The sequence below is a fragment of the Dipodomys spectabilis genome, unplaced genomic scaffold, assembly GCF_019054845.1.
Source record: "Dipodomys spectabilis isolate Male_0828 unplaced genomic scaffold, ASM1905484v1 ptg000439l, whole genome shotgun sequence".
In the NCBI taxonomy this organism is placed as follows: domain Eukaryota; kingdom Metazoa; phylum Chordata; class Mammalia; order Rodentia; family Heteromyidae; genus Dipodomys; species Dipodomys spectabilis.
The window spans coordinates 400001-417249 of record NW_024871116.1 but is presented as its reverse complement, the minus strand read 5'-3'; the positions used below and the strand labels follow the sequence as shown (position 1 = coordinate 417249).

The following is a 17249-nucleotide window of genomic DNA, read 5'->3' as shown; positions in this document are numbered from 1 at the left end:
AATTCCCACACTCAGCTGGGATGATAGAGGTGCACCATCATTCACAGCCTTTTCTGTTGAGATGGAGTCTGAAACCTTTTTCTTGGGCTGATCTTGGACCCGTCTCCTGCCGGGTAGCTGGGCTCTCAAGTGAGCCTCCCTGGCTTCATTCGACAGCTCTGATGTGGAAGACTTTAGAACCTTCTTGGCAACCTGGAAGCCCTAGGAAAGAGAGAGGCACAAGAAGCAGGAAACAGTGAGCTCCCGAGCTGACACCCATAAACCCGATGTTCGTGTGGGTCAGATAGTCAGATGTGGTTGATTCCATGGAGCTCAGCCTAACAGAGGTACAGAATATCAATCACACACCTGGCCGTGCGAAGTGATTCGGAACTTTAGTACTTTTAGAAGTGGAACCTGGTACATGTCTTCTATAGAACCAGAGAGTAAGCATGTTCAGTGGTGCTGGCCACACAGTGTCTGCTTCAAACTTTGAAACTTGGCCGCTAAGAAACAAGAGCATCCATCTATAGAGGTTGCATCCAGGAATAGCTGTGTTTCCATAAAACTTTATCAAAACAGCCAGTAGGCCAGAGGTGACCCCTTTTACCTCCCCTAATCTGGAGCAGAAAGCTAAAAGGCTTGCAGCCAGAACTCAGACTCTCTGCTCAGTAAATGCACAGTCTCATCTCGACAGCTCAAGTGATACCCATTGTGCAGACAGATAAAGGACGATTTTGTCGGGCTCAGGTCACCGAGCCGCCTCCCAAGACAGGTTCTGGATCCCAGAGGGAGCGTGTGGGATGGGAGGAGAGGAAGCCTTCCAGGCTGTGTCTGAAGTAGTCTCCGGCATGACTGGTAGTGTTGTGGCCCCCTATGCCAAGTTCTGAGCATCCAAGCTGGGCCTGTGAGGCCCTGCTCATGTCCCTGAGCCAAACCGTTCAGTCATCGAGGGAGGGAGAAGCACCGGGGAGAGGCAAGGTGGATGGATGGATGGATGGATGGATGGATGATGGCCTGTGGGCCACCAGTGCCCCCCCACCCTGGCTGCCAGGAGAAGCTGATGAGGCTGCTCAGGCGAGAGGCACGCACACTCAGGTCATCACCCCACGTAGCACAGACACAAGAGAGAGCCCCCCCCCCACCTCACACTTGCATTCTTTTCCCCGCTGAGTCAATAAACGGATAAATGGAGCGGCAGTGGCCAAGTGGCGGTTATAATTTTAGACTCCATCACAAAGAAGCGTGCAAGGATTCCCGAGTCTTTGTGTGCTGCGCCCTGAGCCCGGCTCCTGGTGTTCTTGTCTGAGAAGCAGCTGCGAGGTTGGAAGGGACCGGGCTAGGGGCACGACACCAACTGCTTGGGGCGCACGGTTGCATTAAATCCACACTTCCAGCCCTCGGGTGGAGGGGATGTGTGTGTGTGTGTGTGTGTGCGCGCACACGCATGTGTTACTCCTGGGGTTTGAACTCCGGGCCTGGGTAGGCTCAAGGCTAGCACTCTCCCATTTGAACTGTTTCTCTACTTCTAGCTTTTGGGTAGTTAATTGAAGATAAGAGTTTCACAGACTTTCCTGCCCAGGCTGACAATCCTCAGATCTCAGTCTCATCTCAGAGGCCCCTGGGGATATTTTTCATCTCTTTGTAGTGCCAAGAGCGGCCTCTGGGAGCAAGGCGGCGTGTCCAGGGCCAGCTAGTGAGGGTCGAGGGGTCCCTGCGGAGGTGATCTGGCCTTGGTTAAGGCAGATTCTGATCCATCATCCGTTGGATGGGAGAGATCTGAGAGCCCGCCTTTCTGGATTGCAGCCGGGTGACGGCAACATCAGAGGCATCTGGACCTTGTCTAGAGCCGTGGGGTCTGTCACAGCCTGACTCCCGAACCCAGGCCTCTGCCTGTGGAAGAGGAAGGTGGCATTTCCCTGGGGGAGGTCCAACAGTGGTGTGTGCAGGATTCAAACGGGTGTCTCTAGGCTTTGCTTGGCTCTCCATGAGGTGGGGGATGGGGGTGGGGTGGGCAGCATTGTCCCTTGGGGACATGCAGCTGTATCTAGAGATGTCCTCATTTGTCCCCAGTCCACGGGCAGGAAGGAGGTGACAGTGGGTAGAGACCAGCAATGGTGATCAGCCTCCTGAAATGCACAGCACCGACGTCCCAACTGCCCCCAGCAAACATTATCTGGCCCTAGGAGTCAGTATTATCAGGGCCAAGAAAGCCTGCTGATGAGGGATTTTTGGTGAGCGTTGGAATCAGTCCCACGAACGAAGGTGGTAAGGACGAAGCCGGACCCTGTCAGGTGGCGGGACTTCCCAGGGACTCTGGGATGAGGCCAGGAGCTGGGGAGCTCGTGCCTTGGTAGGTTTAAAGGCCCAGAAATCCTTGTGTTGATCTCAGCCCTCGTCATGCCCGGCTGCTTACGGCGCCTCGCCGTGGATGGGACACACGTGCGTGTCCGCCTCCCCTCTTGGCACCGGCTCTGGGGAAGCGGGGTCTGGCTTAGCTCGCCAGCACCAGGCCCACGCCGCATCCTCGGGTCAGTTCTCAGGCAAACAGACGCAGCGGGGCAGGACTATCAATGAGGGCAGGCCTGCCTGAGAGGGCGTGGGTCTCCGGCCTCTCCCTCCCTCATTGGGGGGCATTTCTTAGACTGGTTGGTGACACTGACTGGCTTTGACCCTCCATCCTCAGCCTCCTGGTTAGCTCTGGTTACAGGTGTGAGCCACCAGTGCCTGGCCAATTCGGTGGTTTCTTGGAGTCACCTTAGATCTTTCCTAAAATGCTGCCCGACCTGCTGATTTCCCTGCAGTAGCCAGGTAACTAGCTAGCTGTGAGTTCCTGTGTCAGGCCTGGAGTCCTGTTCCCCCCGGCCCCACCCCCCCCTGCCCTCCCTCCCCCCCCCCAGCCCCACCTGCCCTCCCTCCCCCCCCCCCAGCCCCACCTGCCCTCCCTCCCCCCCCCCCCCCCCCCGCCCCAGCCCCACCTGCCCTTCCTCCCCCCCAGCCCCACCCACACCTGCCCTTCCTTCCCCCCAGCCCTTTTCCTCCCGGCCAGGTGAGGCTTGGAGAAATTGGGGCTGGGGAGAGGAAAGCAATGGCCAGGCACTAGTGGCTCACACCTGTAATCCTAGCTACTCTGGAAACTGAGATCTGAGGATCATGGTTCAAAGCCAGCCCAGGCAGGGAAGCCCAGGAGACTCTCATCTCCAATGCACCACCAGAAAACCAGAAGTGGAGCTGTGGCTCGAAGTGGTAGAGCGCTCGCCTTAAGTGAAATGGCTTGGGCCCTGAGTTCAAGCCCCATGACTGACAAAACACACCGTCAGTCCTTCCTGCTGTGTATCCTGGAAGGACTCGCCCAGCCCCCCAGACTGCACCTTGGCTGCAGCAGGGCACTGTGTGTCTCTGGCCTCCCGACTCGGATGGGGTTGGTGCCCGGGTTCCTTCAGCCCCACGTGGCTGGAAGAAGGCCATCTGCGGGCTGCGAGGGGCTGCCCCGGAGGCCCCTTCTCTTTGAGCCCCACTCCCCATCTCCCCAGCGTCTCTGGGGGAGCTTGGAGGCCATTGTGACAGAGCATCCCTTGGTCTGACCTGGATCTGTAATCGGCAGGCTCGGCTTCACCTGCAAGCAGAAACAGGAAAGATCTCCCCAGGGTCCATTACACTAAACCCCCCAAATCTTTGTCTTTGGGGTTACCTGGCTGAGTTCTGAAGCCTGTCCTGCAGACAGGGACGAACACGTAGAAGGGGAAGTTTCATGGTGGAACCAAAAGCAACACCCCCCCCCCCACACACATATGCACCAGCCATGTTTGCCTGCTCCTCAGGGAGTTCTTCCCCATCTCCTGCCCTTCCTGCCACCTGTGGTGACACATAATGCCTAATTGTCAGAGTGCAAAGAGTGCCCCCCCCCCAGCCCCTAGCCCTCAGATCCATTTTGGTTTGTACATCTGCTCTCACTGATCTAAGACAGGGCCAAGCACCCACTGGGTCCCTGGCAATGTGATGGTGGCGATCGCAGGAGTGGCCGTGGGCCCAGACGTGGCACCCTGCGTGGGTGGAGCACGCCCTTCCAGCCTGGTGTATCCTCCCACCCCCCCCCCCCCCCGCTTTCCCTGAAGATCAGGGAGCACCCACCGGGGGTGGGTCCCATCGACAGTGTGAGCCCCAGGGAGCACTTGCTGAGTGACAGGTGCTCTGAGACCCTCGGCTGGGCCAGGGCCGGGCCTCTCGGGAATTCGTAGACAGGTGGCCAGGGGTTCTTGCTTGCATCTGATGAGTGTACGGGGGTCTGTGTTTGCAGGAGAAATACGTGGAGGAGCTGGGGGCCGTGAGGCAGATTCTCCAGACAGATCTGGAGACCTCCATCCGGAGGATCGCGGACCTGCAGGCGGCCTTGGAAGAGGTGGCATCCAGTGACAGTGACACGGAGAGGCAAGTGGGAAGGGGAAGGGCGGGGCTGGACACAAAAGATGGGCCCCGCCACCCCCGGGAGCTCTGGGGTCCTTGGTGGTCCAGGGCCACAGCTGCTGGGAGGTGGAAGGCACACGGGGTATCAAAACCTGGCTGGCGAGAGACAGCATGCTCCCGCCTCCCGTTACCACGGAAACCGCCTGACCCAGCTCAGGGAGCCCCAGCGGAGGTGGCAAGTCTGAAAAGGGAACCCCGGGAATGCCACCTGTCCAGTCGGGGTCTCCGTCCCTCCTCTGTGATGTGGACCGGGGCCTATGAGGACAGGCCGCGTGATGCAGCCAGTTTTAAATCTGTTTTCTCCGTCCCTTTCAGCAGTACAAAGTGAGGGTCTCATGGTGACATCTCTGCATGGGCCTGCGGCGGACTTGGATCAAATCCTTCCTCAAGTGACTTTCTCTCCCTCCCCGGGGCCTTCTTTTAAAGACTTTCTTGTTCGTTGTTTTCTGGGTGTTTTTTTTTTTTTAAGGTGTTTCATTGTGACCTTTTCATACGTGTATGTAATATACTTTTTTAAAAGGATTTTAGGGGAGCCTTTGTTGAGAATCAGGCGGTGCCAGCTGTGAGGATTTATTTCTGGATCTTCTGTTCCATTGGTGTGCGTGAATGTGTGTGTGTGTGTGTGTGTGCGCGCGCACTCGTGTTCAGGTACCGTGCTGTTTTATTACTTTGGCTTTAGCGCAAGTGGAAATCTGGTATTGTGATCGCCTCTAGCGTTGCTCTTTTTGCTCGTGGTTGCTTTGGCAAGTCGTGGGCTTTTATGCTTCTGTATAAATGTTAGAGTTGGGTTTTTCCGCCTCCACAGAGAATGATGCTGGAACTTTGGTGGTGTGTGTGGGGGGGGGGGGGTGCGTGGAATTTGTACAATGGCCGTTTCCACGATGCTTGCCCTGTCAATCCATGACCGTGGATGCCTTCCCCCTCTTCTGTTATCCTCTGCTTCTTTCTTCAGGGTTTCGTGGTGTTCGTTGTAAAGGTCTTTCACCTCTTTTGCTAAGTTTATTTGCAGGTGTTTGATTTTGTGAGGGGGAAGCTACTGTGTACGTTATGCCAACTACCATCTTTTTTCAGATTTCCTTTCTTTTTATTACCATATTTAAGTAGCTGTACAGAGGAATGGCCACTGTGGAGACGGTGAATCTTGATCAATGCCAGCCCTTTCAGCATTTTCACCCACCCCACCCTGCCCACCCCAGATTTCATACGTTTAACCTCACCTGGGGGGGCCATCGGGGTGGGCGGGGCTTGTGGATGACCTCACCGGAAGCTCCGCCCCCCGGTGAGGAGAGGCCATGCGCCTGCAGAATCCTGAGCACTGTTTTACAAAGGCTCTTCGACCAAAGCGCTGTCCTAACTCCCCGGCTCCAAACTCAATGCCTGCAGCTTGGATCTGAGGTTGAAACCACAGCCCAGGGATGGAGAAATGGGGTGGCGGGGGAGGGGAATGCCTATGAAGGATGCAGATCGGACAAAACATGCTTTCCGATGACAGTGAAATTACCTTCGCTATCAACAACAAGACGTGTGCATGTTGCTCCGTTGTCAATCCTGGGTCCTAGGTGTGGACTGGAGCCTGAGGTATGGGGCCAAGATAATTCTCCAAACTGAGCTCTCAATTAGGATTGAGACTCACCTGGGGGGATTGATAGACAGAGAGAGAAAGAGAAAGAGTGCTTTAAGAGGCATGTTCAAATTAGAAAAAGCCATCTTCTCCATGTCGGGAATTAAATCTGAGTGCTAACAGGCCTTCCGGGCTGGAAACATGGCTACGTGCTCAGAAAGTCAGGTGGCATGGGAGATGGCCTTGAAATGCCAGCCGCCCTGCACCACAGCCCGGTGCTGTGATGAAACCTGAGCGTCAGCCAGCCCGGAGCAGGCCCCATTATTCCCGGAAGGAGGGAGGAGTGCGCTGGCTGACAGACATCCCCATCTATTCCTGGTGCTCTGTCTGTCTGCAGCTGTATGGGGAGCAGGGGGAGGGGTGGGCCCCACGGATGCCCTCTGACTTCCGAGTGGCCTTAGACGTGCATCATCCCAGCTGTGCTCAATTTGAGATGAAGAGAGTCCTCGCCAACTGCCGGGGTGAGCGTAAACTGGATGCTTTCCAATTTAACGTCCTTTTATAAACGAGCTAAAAGTAGGCTGCGGGGTGGGGGGGAGGACAGGCAGAAAGATCTGGGTCTCCCAGAAGACGGTGGCTGCCTCTGAGGAGAGGCGTGGGCCCTCTTGTCTTCACTGTGGACACGGACTCTGGCCAGACTGGAAAGCACCCCCCCCCCCATGCCTCAGAGTAGAACAGTCTGCAGATGCCAAGCGCCCTCGGCCCACCACCCACTTGGGCCCTAGCAGGCCACGCTGCTGCCCCTTGGCAGGTGCTATTCCCTAAACTCCCCAGATTCCTGCCATGACTATTCCTAGATTACAGACAGGTGCACCGGGGCTCAGAAAACTCAAGTAGGATTGCTCCAACCCACCCAGTTAAGGGACCAAGTCAGGATTTTGTTTCTCGGGGAGGCTGACCACATCACCCACACTTTGGATGACCAAACTCAGCTTCATGTAACATGTAACCCATTCCTCCCCCCCCTTTCCCTCTCCCTCTCCCACTTCCTCTCCTTCTCCCTCTCTGAGAGACAGAAGCAGGTGACAAATCCACATGTGCATCCCTAGGTGATATTTGCATTTAGACTGTAGTTGTCAGGTAAAGCTGAGCCCTCAAGGATTAGATCTGAAGACATTTAATCAATGGTCTTGTCTGCTATCCATTCTCTGGCACAAGTTCTTCAAAAAACAAAAGACAAAGAAGCCATGTGCACCACAGCAAGAGAAAAGAGCCACTGACCACGCAGGTTAGGAGATGTGGGTTCCATTTTCAACTGGGCTGCATGGCCATCAGCACCATGGACAGCGCCCCTGCCCCACAGGACCTCTGCCCCCACCCCACCCGACCTCTACCCCTCCCCCCGGCCCCGACCTCCCCCCAGGCCCACTCACATGGTCAGTGCCAGGGCATCAGACAATGCAGGGAGCATGTGAGCATGGGCCTGCCTGGTGGAGCTTGTAATCCCTGCTTTCTTCTCATGGTGAAGTCAGTGGATTTTAAACTCCCTCTTGGAAACACACCCTCCCCCCTATTTATATCAAAGCAAAAGCTTACAGGAGATTCTAGCGTAGGGTGAAGCTTTCACCTGGATGGAGAGAGGAAGTGAGGTAGCAGCAGGGCGACCTGGAGAGGGGAGGGAATTGGGTGAGCCATCCCCCCAGTCCTTCTTGATTCCTGGTAGCCTCTGTATGTGGAATGTTCCGGAACCCAAGGGCTGGGACCAGTCAACAATTCAACCCCATGTGTTTAATCCCCCACCCCTCCCCAAGTGCGAGGATCAGGCACAGGAGCCCCTCCACACTTCCCCCCTCGCCCCAGAGTCTCTGTCTCTGTCCATCCTCTAACAATGCTAGTTCCCAGGAGCCAGCACCTCTCTGTTAACCCCGGAGCGGGTCTGAGCTCTGTCTCCAGGGTTGGAGCCACATCAGTGGTACACATCCCCAAGGCAGGTGGAGGCGGGATCCAGTCCCAGGGCTCTAGGGGGCTTCACCAGTCATTTTTGTCCTCCTGGCTACCTCCTTTCCCACGTCACATCTGTGGAGTGGGTTGCTAGTGGCGACTGCTTCCTGTCTTGCCTTTTTCCACACGTGGGTTGGATAGTGCAGGTCTTGGGTGGGGCTTGCTATCTGCTTGTGGTTTTTTTTGGTTTTGGTTTGTTTTGTGTGGTGGGGCTTAAACTCAGACCCTGGGTGCTGTCCCTGAGCTCTTTGTGTTCCAGGCTAGTACTCTACCACTCTGAGCCACAGCACCACTTCTGGTTTTCTGGAGGTTAATTGAAGATAGGAGTCTTAAGAACTTTCCTGCCTGGGCTGGCTTTGAACCATGATCCTTTTTCTCAGCCTCCTGAGTAGCTAGGATTACAGGTGTGAGCTACCAGTGCCTAGATATCTGCTTGTTCTTTTTTTTTAATAAGTTTTTTATTGTGAAAATGCTGTACAGAGGGGTTACAGTTACATGAGCCAGGCAATGAGTGCATTTCTTATCAAGAATTGTTGCCTCCTCCTTTGTTTTTCCCCTACCATCCCTGTCCTACCACCTCCTCAACTACACTCCCCCCTCCCCCTCCCCCTGCCTAAATTGTAAAGATTGTTTTTCAACATAGCATCTTGCGCATCTCATTGTTGCAATGGGTCCACCTGTATCCCTATTTAAATGATTTGTTTTTTCCTTCCCCTCCCCAAATTATACCAACATCAAATACAGTGAAAATAGAAAATGTGGTGTGTGTAAGTGTGTGTGTGTGTGTGTGTGTGTGTGTGTGTGTGTGTGTGTGTGTGTATTATACAATGGAATTCTATGCCTCCATCAGAAAGAATGACATTGCCCCATTTGTTAGGAAATGGAAAGACTTGGGGAAAATTATATTAAGTGAAGTAAGCCCAAAGAAACATAAGTCCCATGGTTTCCTTTATTTGCAATAACTAGTATATGTCTAGGATAAGCAGAAAAGGTCAGATAAGTTGATGTTAGGTGAAATGAACCCCAAGAAAGGGACACAAGTGGATTTTTCTTTCTTGCTATTGTTTCTAATGTACTTATAAGGTATCACGTGATTTTTTTTGTTGCTTTGTATGTCCCTCCCCCATGGTATAACCTCTGTTTTCACTGTATCTGCTTGTTCTTTAAGTGAAATGTTGGCCTGGGAAACTCAGATCCTCCTGGTCTGAGATGAGCTATTGGAATCGAATCTGACAGGAGCCCGAAGGCAAATCCCAAATGCAGGGGGCCGATTGGCAGCGTGGCGTGGGTTGTGCAGGGAAATCCCACAGGGCAATTCTTTATAGATGGTCCACGGTGCAGGGTGGGAGGCGGGAAACAGAAGGGGGGACCACTGGAGTCCAGAGAGAAGATGCGGAGTCCAGGCAGGGGAGGAGGAGAAGGGAGTGGGGGTGGGGGAGAGGCAATTGATGGGAGGGAGCGGGCAGAGACTGTACAAGGAGAGGAATTCCTAGCAAGAAGGGCTTTGGCCTTTGGTGGAGGGTCAGAGCCAGCCCTGGGAGACAAAGGAGAGGAATCGATTCCAGGAGAAGCAATGCTCTTCCTTCCCTTCTCCCCTCCGTGGACTTGGAGGTCTCCGTTGGCTGAGGCTGCAGGGCAGCGCAGGGAGGGGGTACACAGCTGACTCCATCCATGCAGACCATTCCCAGGTAGAGAGCAGGGGGTAGAGCGGTGGGCAGTGAGTGTGAGAGGCTAAGGAGATGCCCAGCGTGGCCCTGAGCTCAAGCATGGGCAGAGCAGACTGATGCAGAGTGTGTGCATAGTGCATCAGTATGGAGTTTCCCATAATTCCCTGCCCCGGGTCTGATTTGCAGACTTCATGAAGAATATAAATAAGAGCCTTGCTTGTCAGAGTAACAATGCTAGTAAAAAAGTAAAATAAAACCAGCAGCTCTGGTTGTACAGAATAAAGAAACGGGGAGGGGGGAGGAGAGAAAGGGAAAGGGAGGGAGGGGAAGGGAAGAGAGGAGAGGAGAGGGAAGAAGAAGAAGAGGAGGGAAGAAAAGAAGTAGCAGGGTGGTGGTTCTCTTTTAGTTAGCTAGTCTTCTTACCAGGACCATGCTGAGCACTTTGTTGGGGTTGTCCTCGGCTCCCACAATTCCAGGGGCAGAGCCCTGCTGTTAGTCACAATTTGCAGGAGGCCCAAAGATCACCCAGCAGCCAAGGTTGGAAATGGAATTCAAAGCCAAGGATAGCCATCCCCCAAAGACCGCACGCCCCACCCCTGGCAGCAGAAGTATAGCAGACTCTCTCTCTCTCCCTCTCCCTCCCTCCTTCCCTCCCCCCCCCTCTGTTTCCTCCCAGTGTTCAGACGGCAGTGGACTGTGGCAGCCGTGGCAGGAAGGATAGGTAAGTGACAGAGGCTCCACCCCTCTCCTGTAGCTCTCAGTAGATATCAGATGACGTCAGGGGGAGGCGTAACCCATGTCCTGCGCCACTCAGAAACAGGGGACCCCCCCTCCCCGCACCGAGCCCTCACAATGCGGTCCCCAAATACCTCCCGTGGCTTCCCACTGCCCCAGAAGAGACAAATAGGGAGATATTCCCATCCTGACCCTCACTGCTGCTCTCCAGCATTGACCGCCCACCGCCTGCGTGCACACAGCTCCTCCAGACCCTGTGCGGACCAGGCTTCACCTTCCAGGGAGAGTTCTAGCTCCCCTGCCTTGATCCATGGCTTCCCAAGGCAAATAGAGGCACCCTGCCCACCGCCTGTAAAACCTGCCCTCATGCCTTCTGTATTTTGTGTCTACTTATCTGCTCTGCTAGGGAGCAGTCCTGATCAGTCGATCAATCGATCAATGTCTTGGCATGCAAATAAGCAAGCCACACACACACACACACACACACACACACACACACCATGTGCACACAAACACACATCTCAGGCAGGAAATAATTATGGAGTTCTCCCACGTGGCCCTCGGCCATTTTATAACCTAGCGGCATCCAAGTAAAGCAAAGACTTCCCCAAGGAAAAGAAGGAACTTGACCTTGGTCCATGGACCCTGTCCTCTGGTCCAAAACTCAGTGTCCACCATGATGCCCCAGGTGTGGTGGGGGACCGCTCTGGATCCCGCGGGTCATCGGTGTGGCGCCTGGCCTGCAGGCCCAGGGCGTGCGTGGGTATTTCCCTCAGCGTGCTTGTCATCATGACCATCGTTTCTGTGTTGGAATTCCAGAGACAACCTCTCCACCATCAGCTCCCAGCCGGAGGGCAGCCTGCAGTCCTGGCTGAGCTGTACCCTGTCCCTGGCCACAGATACTGTGAGGACGCCCTCCCGGCAGTCAGTCAACAGCAGCCATGTCCCAAGGTAAGGATCGTCGTCCATCGCCATGCTACGCCATCTCTGTGGCCAACAGCACAGAGGATCTCAGACGGTGTAGGCTGTTGTTCAAGTCTTTTGCTCCCCAGTTGGCAAGCGTTAGGGTCCTGACAGATTGAAGTAGGACCCTGCCCCTTTCTAGCAGTGTGATTTTAAGCAGGGTCACTTTGCCCTCTCTAAGTCTCCACCTCCTTATCTAAAACATGTGTTCTGATGATAAAAAGAAGAAGAAGAAAAAATGGGCGCTTATGACTCATGCCTGTAATCCAAGCTACTCAGGAGGCTGAGATGTGAGGATCTCGGTTCTAAGCCAGCCTGGGCAGAAAAGTCCCTGTGAGATTCTTATCTCCAATTAACCAGGCGAAAACTGGAAGTGGCACTGTGGCTCAAGTGGTAGAGTGCTAGCCTTGAGCAAAAGAGTTCAGGGACAGTGCCCAAGCCCTGGGTTCAAGCCCCACAACTGACCCCCCCCCAAAAAATACATTTAAACATCAAAGAAAGATAGTCACAGTTATTATAGTTGCTTCCATTTAAACCGAGCGTGCCAGATTTCCATTCAGGAATAGTTGTAGGGACATACATAGTTATTGGTGAGCAAGTGGTCCCTTAAAGGGTTTTGTTGGGGTTTTGATTGTTGTTGTTTTCCATGGAGGAGTCATTATAAAGAAATCTTCTTTATTTAAGGGGCACCTAGACTAACTTTAAGAGGAAGAGGGAGTATGTCCAAAGTGTGCAAACAGAGCAAGGAAACCTGCTGACATTGTCTTATGTTGCGGAAAAGCCAGGCTTGGTAGCACACACCTGAGGTTCCAGCTTGTCAGGAGGCTGAAGTGGGGTGATAGCCTGTGCCCAACAGTTTCCAGGCCAGCTTCGTGAGAACCTCTCACGACAAAAAGGAGAACAAAGCGAAGGCAGACGTGTCGGCTCTATTCGAATGTCAGGAGTTTATCGCCTTCCTGCAACGGATAAAACTTAATTCAGTCATAGCCAGAGATTGCACAAATCTACAGAACTTCCAGCAATAGCATCCGCCAGAGGTGGCCTTAATCCATGACTTACATCCCTCCTGCCCTGCTTGCTTTATAGCTAGCTCCATTTCTCTGAGCTCTCTTGGTTTCCCCTTTCAAGGACGACCCTCTTGTAATTAGGATTTAATGGTCATAAATCAGAAATTATGGATTAAGCAGATGGGTAATTATGATGAAATCCAGTCTGCCTCTGTGATAACGGAAGGCTTTGGTGAGAACACGGGAAGACCACGGTCTAAGGGAGCAAATCCGGGCTATCCCATCCTGACCGCTTTACTCAAAAACCCGGGATCGTTACAACCAAAAGAAGGAAGTGTCGGTGGGGGGGGGGGGGGGGTGGGATCTGGGTCAACCACAGACATGCTCAGCAAGATTCTCTGCAGAGAATCTTAGGGTGTGTCAGGTTGGGGGACGGATATTTGGAGAGCCCGTGAGAGCAAGATGTTCTGATGGCTGCTCTGAATGGAAGACCCAAGGCCCATGGGAGGAAAGAGTCGTGTTCTCTGTGGGAAATGAGGCCGGGTCCTCTCTGCCTTTGTTTCCCCTGCCGGCTGGTGGAGAAGAAGCCAGACTGGAGGCGGCCAGAGCAGAAGCTGGGTGTGAGGGTTACAGGCACGGGCCGCTGCATCCGGCTGTCCCTCAAGTATTGTTATAGGAGCGAAAGACTTTAGAACATAACCTCCCTGCCCCAGTCTCCATCTCCCAATTCTTCATTCTCTTTCCTCTCTTCAGCTTGGGGTACACCCTTCTCCCTCTCCCTCCCCCCCCCGCCATGTTTCTGTCTCTGTGTGTTTACAAATACACATATTCACTTGTAGCAGATGACCTCTTTGTGGCTTTTAAAAAACATCAATGGCCCAGTGGCATATTAGGTGTGCTGGTAGCGTTCTTTACTTCTAGAATCCACTGGAGACCCCACCCCATGGAGGTGCCTCTATCTCCCCTTCTTGTATGTCCCTGTAAAGATGGAAATGTGTGTCACGCTATTTGCCATTCACCTGTCACCTTTCCAGACCCCACATCCTTATGGACGTGGGCCCAAAAATGACTCTCCCCAAGTCCTGAATCCTTGCCCCCCACTCCTCTTTCCCAGCACAGGGGGAGCACTCCATCAGCTGAGCCTCTTAGACATCTGTGATTTGGGTGGAAAAGAAGGTGACTGGAAAATCAGAAGAGAGGGAGAGAGAGCCCACCCCCTCCAGCAGCAGCAGGAAACCCTCTCTGTATTATTCATAAGAGGATGTCGGCTAGAGAGAAAAAGTCTAAAGCTCTGTGATTTGCAGCTTGGGGTTTCATGCCGTGCTGCTGGTTAGAGGCAAGTCTCTAAGGCTCAAAGTTACCTCAGTGGGTCCTAGAGATGGGGTTTATGGGCTTGGCCCGTGGCAGGGGCGCCAGGCTGCCCAGGCCGGCTCCTCGGGGACCTGGGTCTCCTTGGACTGTGTGGTTTGCCTGGCCGTTCCTTCCTGCCCTCTGGGACCCTTGTCAACGCATTGGGCCTCGTCTTTACACCAGCACGCTGGGCTTTCCAAGCAGAGACTGAGCCGTGGCGCCCGCCCCCACCCGCATGCCCAGCCGTGTCACCCACAGAACTGCAGGGCTTAGGTGGGACGGGTAATGTTAGATCGTCAGGTATCGAAGACGCCTATCCGCCTTTTCCTTGGTGGTCTCTGCCTTCTTTTGACTGGGCAGTGAGCACATCCATCATGCATCGTCCCACCCCCTCCTCTCCCCCCACCTTCTCTGCTCAGCCTCTTGTCCTCTCCCCCTCTCCCTGGCCTCACCTTCGCCCCTCGCCCTGCCCTTCCCACCTGTGTCCGCCCCAGGGGACTCCGCACCTACAGGTGGGCCTTACTCTTTCCCCCCTGTGCGCCTCAGTTTACCACAGCCCAGACCCAGCCCTCCCCACTGAAACGTCTTTCCCTGGGCCATCTTGTCCTGCCAGCATGGGCGGCTGGCGTTTTTGATCCTCCGTTCTCCTCAGCCTCCTCTCTCCCAGGGGTCTCTTCCTCCTCACCGCAGCCCCCAAAGCTAGGGGGCTCTGAGGCCACCCCCACTCACTTGCCTGCTTTTTTTTTTCTCTCTACCCAATGGCAGCTAATTAATTCTCATAATTTTCAGTCCCCAGCTGGGAGCAGATGGCTCTCAAATCAAAACCAATCACTCTTAGGTTTCCTAAGATTTGTGAGTGTGTGTGTATGTGTGTGTGTGTGTGTGTGTGTGTGTGTGTGTGTGTTGTTAGGAATTGAACCCAAGGCCTCAGCCTCACATTTGACAGACAGGCCCCTTCCCACTTGAGCCATGCCCCCTTTAAAGATTCTTTTCATTAGCATATATTAGTTCAATGAGAGAATTTCGGTCTTATTTCCATGCTTACATATAGCGTACCCCCAGCTAACTCGGCCCCCTCCGTCACCCTCCCGCATCCCCTTTCCTCATCTTAAAGCTGTTTCACATCCAAAATGCTTGGACGGTATCCATTCCCGTTCGCCCCCCTCTCCCCGGCCCGCCCCTGGCTCCTGGCCCCGCCCGCTCCCAGCACAGCCTGGGTTTACTTCCCCGAGATTCCCCCCACCCTGCTCCAGTTTGTATTAATTACACAGATGGGTTTCACTATAGGAATTCATATGGTCTATCCATTGCTCTCTCTTTGAAACAAAGTTTCACTGACTTTACCCAAGCTGGCAACAAACTTGCAGGCGCCCACCCACCCTCCCCCCCCCCCCCCCCCCCCCCCCCGCTCTGCCTGCCAAGTAGCCGAAGCATTCTACCCGGCTGCCTCCTCTGATGGCTCCCTGGCGGCCCCGCTGAGGTTCAAGGCCCCTTAGATAAACTCAGGATGCTCAGCCCTCTGCACGCACCTGTTTACTGGGGTCACTGGGCGGGGTGGGTAGGGGGGCGCTGTCATTCATCAAGATGCTGGAGCCAGAGCCTGACCCACCCAAGCTCCCATCTCCATCATCACCCTCACGCTTGCTAACTCCTCTCCCCTCCAAACAAACCGGAGGGCTTTTCTTCTTTTCTCCGTCCCCACTGTGGACGCCTGTCGGCCAAGCTGTCAAAGGCAAAGACCTTTGAGCACCCCTTCAGAGTGCTCTTACCCCACTGGGGATGCCTCGGAGCATGGCACGATCTCCTGGAAATGAAAAGCTGTTTCCCAGGGCTTCCTGTCACCTGCAACCTGGGTCTGCGCGTGACTGTCACACACCTGGCCCTCGGCTTGTTTTTGTAGATAAAGTTTTATTAGATCGCAGCCATGCCCACACTTGTCTCTCACCTGTTGTCCAGCATTGACGCTGCGCTGTAAGGACAGAGCTGATGACCAGAGGGATCATGGAGCTCAGACTCTGGCCATCTTCATACCCCCTCCGTTCCATTTTTGGACCCGTCCTGGGGCTTGAACTCAGGGCCTGGGTGCTATCTATCCCTGAGCTTTTTTTTCTTTTGAGCTCAAGGCTAGTGTTCTACCACTTGAGCCACAGCTCCACTTTTGGCTTTTTTTGGTAGTTCATTGGAGACAAGAGCCTCACAGACTTTCCTGCTGGGGCTGGCTTCAAACCACTTCTTGAAGATACACTTCAAAGGAGGTAAAAGGAAGACAAGAAACTTGGCTCTCTAAGACAGAGTCTGTGACTTCACACTGCTTCGTGGGCAAGCTGGTATCTGAGTCTCTCTGTTCCTCCACCATGAAATGGGTATAGGGATGCTTACTTGGCCAGGGTGGGCAGCAGACAGCTGTGGACTGCACATTGAAAGGCCAGTCGCCATGCTAGCCTAAGCAAGCCAGGCCAGCGCTGCCTGTATCAGCCTTTGCTCATTGCAGGCCAGGCTAGGAGGGATGGCAGGAGAGGGCAGTGGAAGCAGCCTCTGGCTCTCCACACCCCAGGGACTGAGAAGGAAGTAGGCCTTCCAACAGAAAGCCAAAAGCTCCAGAGGAAATCTCTTGGCACTCCAAGTGGACTGCTGTGGAGCTCGTTTTGACTATGTCGGACTTGGTGCGTTTGAGGACATTCACAGGGAACTCAGGAAAGTGTTGAACTCTGTCTTGGAGCCCCCGATGGATGCCAGGGCTTCTCAGGCAAGTGGTGAAGTCTCTTGTGGGCATGGGTGACAACATCGAGCTCAACCTGGCTGGAACAGGAAGGAAACTAACCATCTCCTACAGCCGGGAAGTGCTAGGGGAGAGCTAGGACTTCAGATACTGTTGGATCCAGGAGCTCAGCCATCAGCGCAGGGACCTGGTCTCTCACCAACCTCTCCACACTGCCCCCTCCTTTGTTGGTTCCATTCTGAGGCAGCAACATGGCAGCCAACGACCCCGGACTCGGGCCTGCATCATGCTCAGGCTGACCGTAAAGGGCTCCAGACTGAGCGAGTCGCATGGCCACTACCGAACCAGTCAGAACAGACAAAGAGAGGGAAGACTTTGAGCACCTTGGGCCTAAGTTGGGGTTCTCACCTAGCTCAGGAGATGCTGTAGGTCTTGATGGACCATAGTAGGGGAGCAAGGGGCCCCCAAAAGAAATGGGAGCATGAGATGGGGTAGAAGAAAACATAATAAACATAGCAAATGTTTACTGCCGAGGGAAAAGTGAACTGTGGAAGTGAGGAAAGAGGCAGGGGGAGGGAGGGAGGAAGGAGGGGAGGGAGAGAGAGAATGAACTTGTTACCCAGCCGGCTCCTGCCTGTTCTGTCGGCCTTGTTCTACATGGCAGTGTGTGTAAAGTGATTATTGTATAAATTATTCTCACTCACATAATCACGGTGATTTTAATTACTGTGTAATCTTGGCTAATTACTGTTGTATGTTTCATTTGCTTTGGTGCTGATTTAACACAACTGTTTTTGCGTTTG

The 17249-nt window shown here is 54.0% G+C and overlaps 1 protein-coding gene across 1 annotated transcript in view; it reads left to right on the top strand.

Annotated features, from left to right (window-relative positions):
- Positions 1-17249, top strand: part of Myo18b (myosin XVIIIB) — a 121937-nt gene that overhangs the window by 94468 nt on the left and 10220 nt on the right. The window contains exons 39-41 of the mRNA XM_042668491.1: positions 4277-4407; positions 10349-10393; positions 11227-11358. Coding sequence (XP_042524425.1) covers positions 4277-4407; positions 10349-10393; positions 11227-11358 — 308 coding nt within the window. The remainder of the gene's footprint in view (positions 1-4276; positions 4408-10348; positions 10394-11226; positions 11359-17249) is intronic.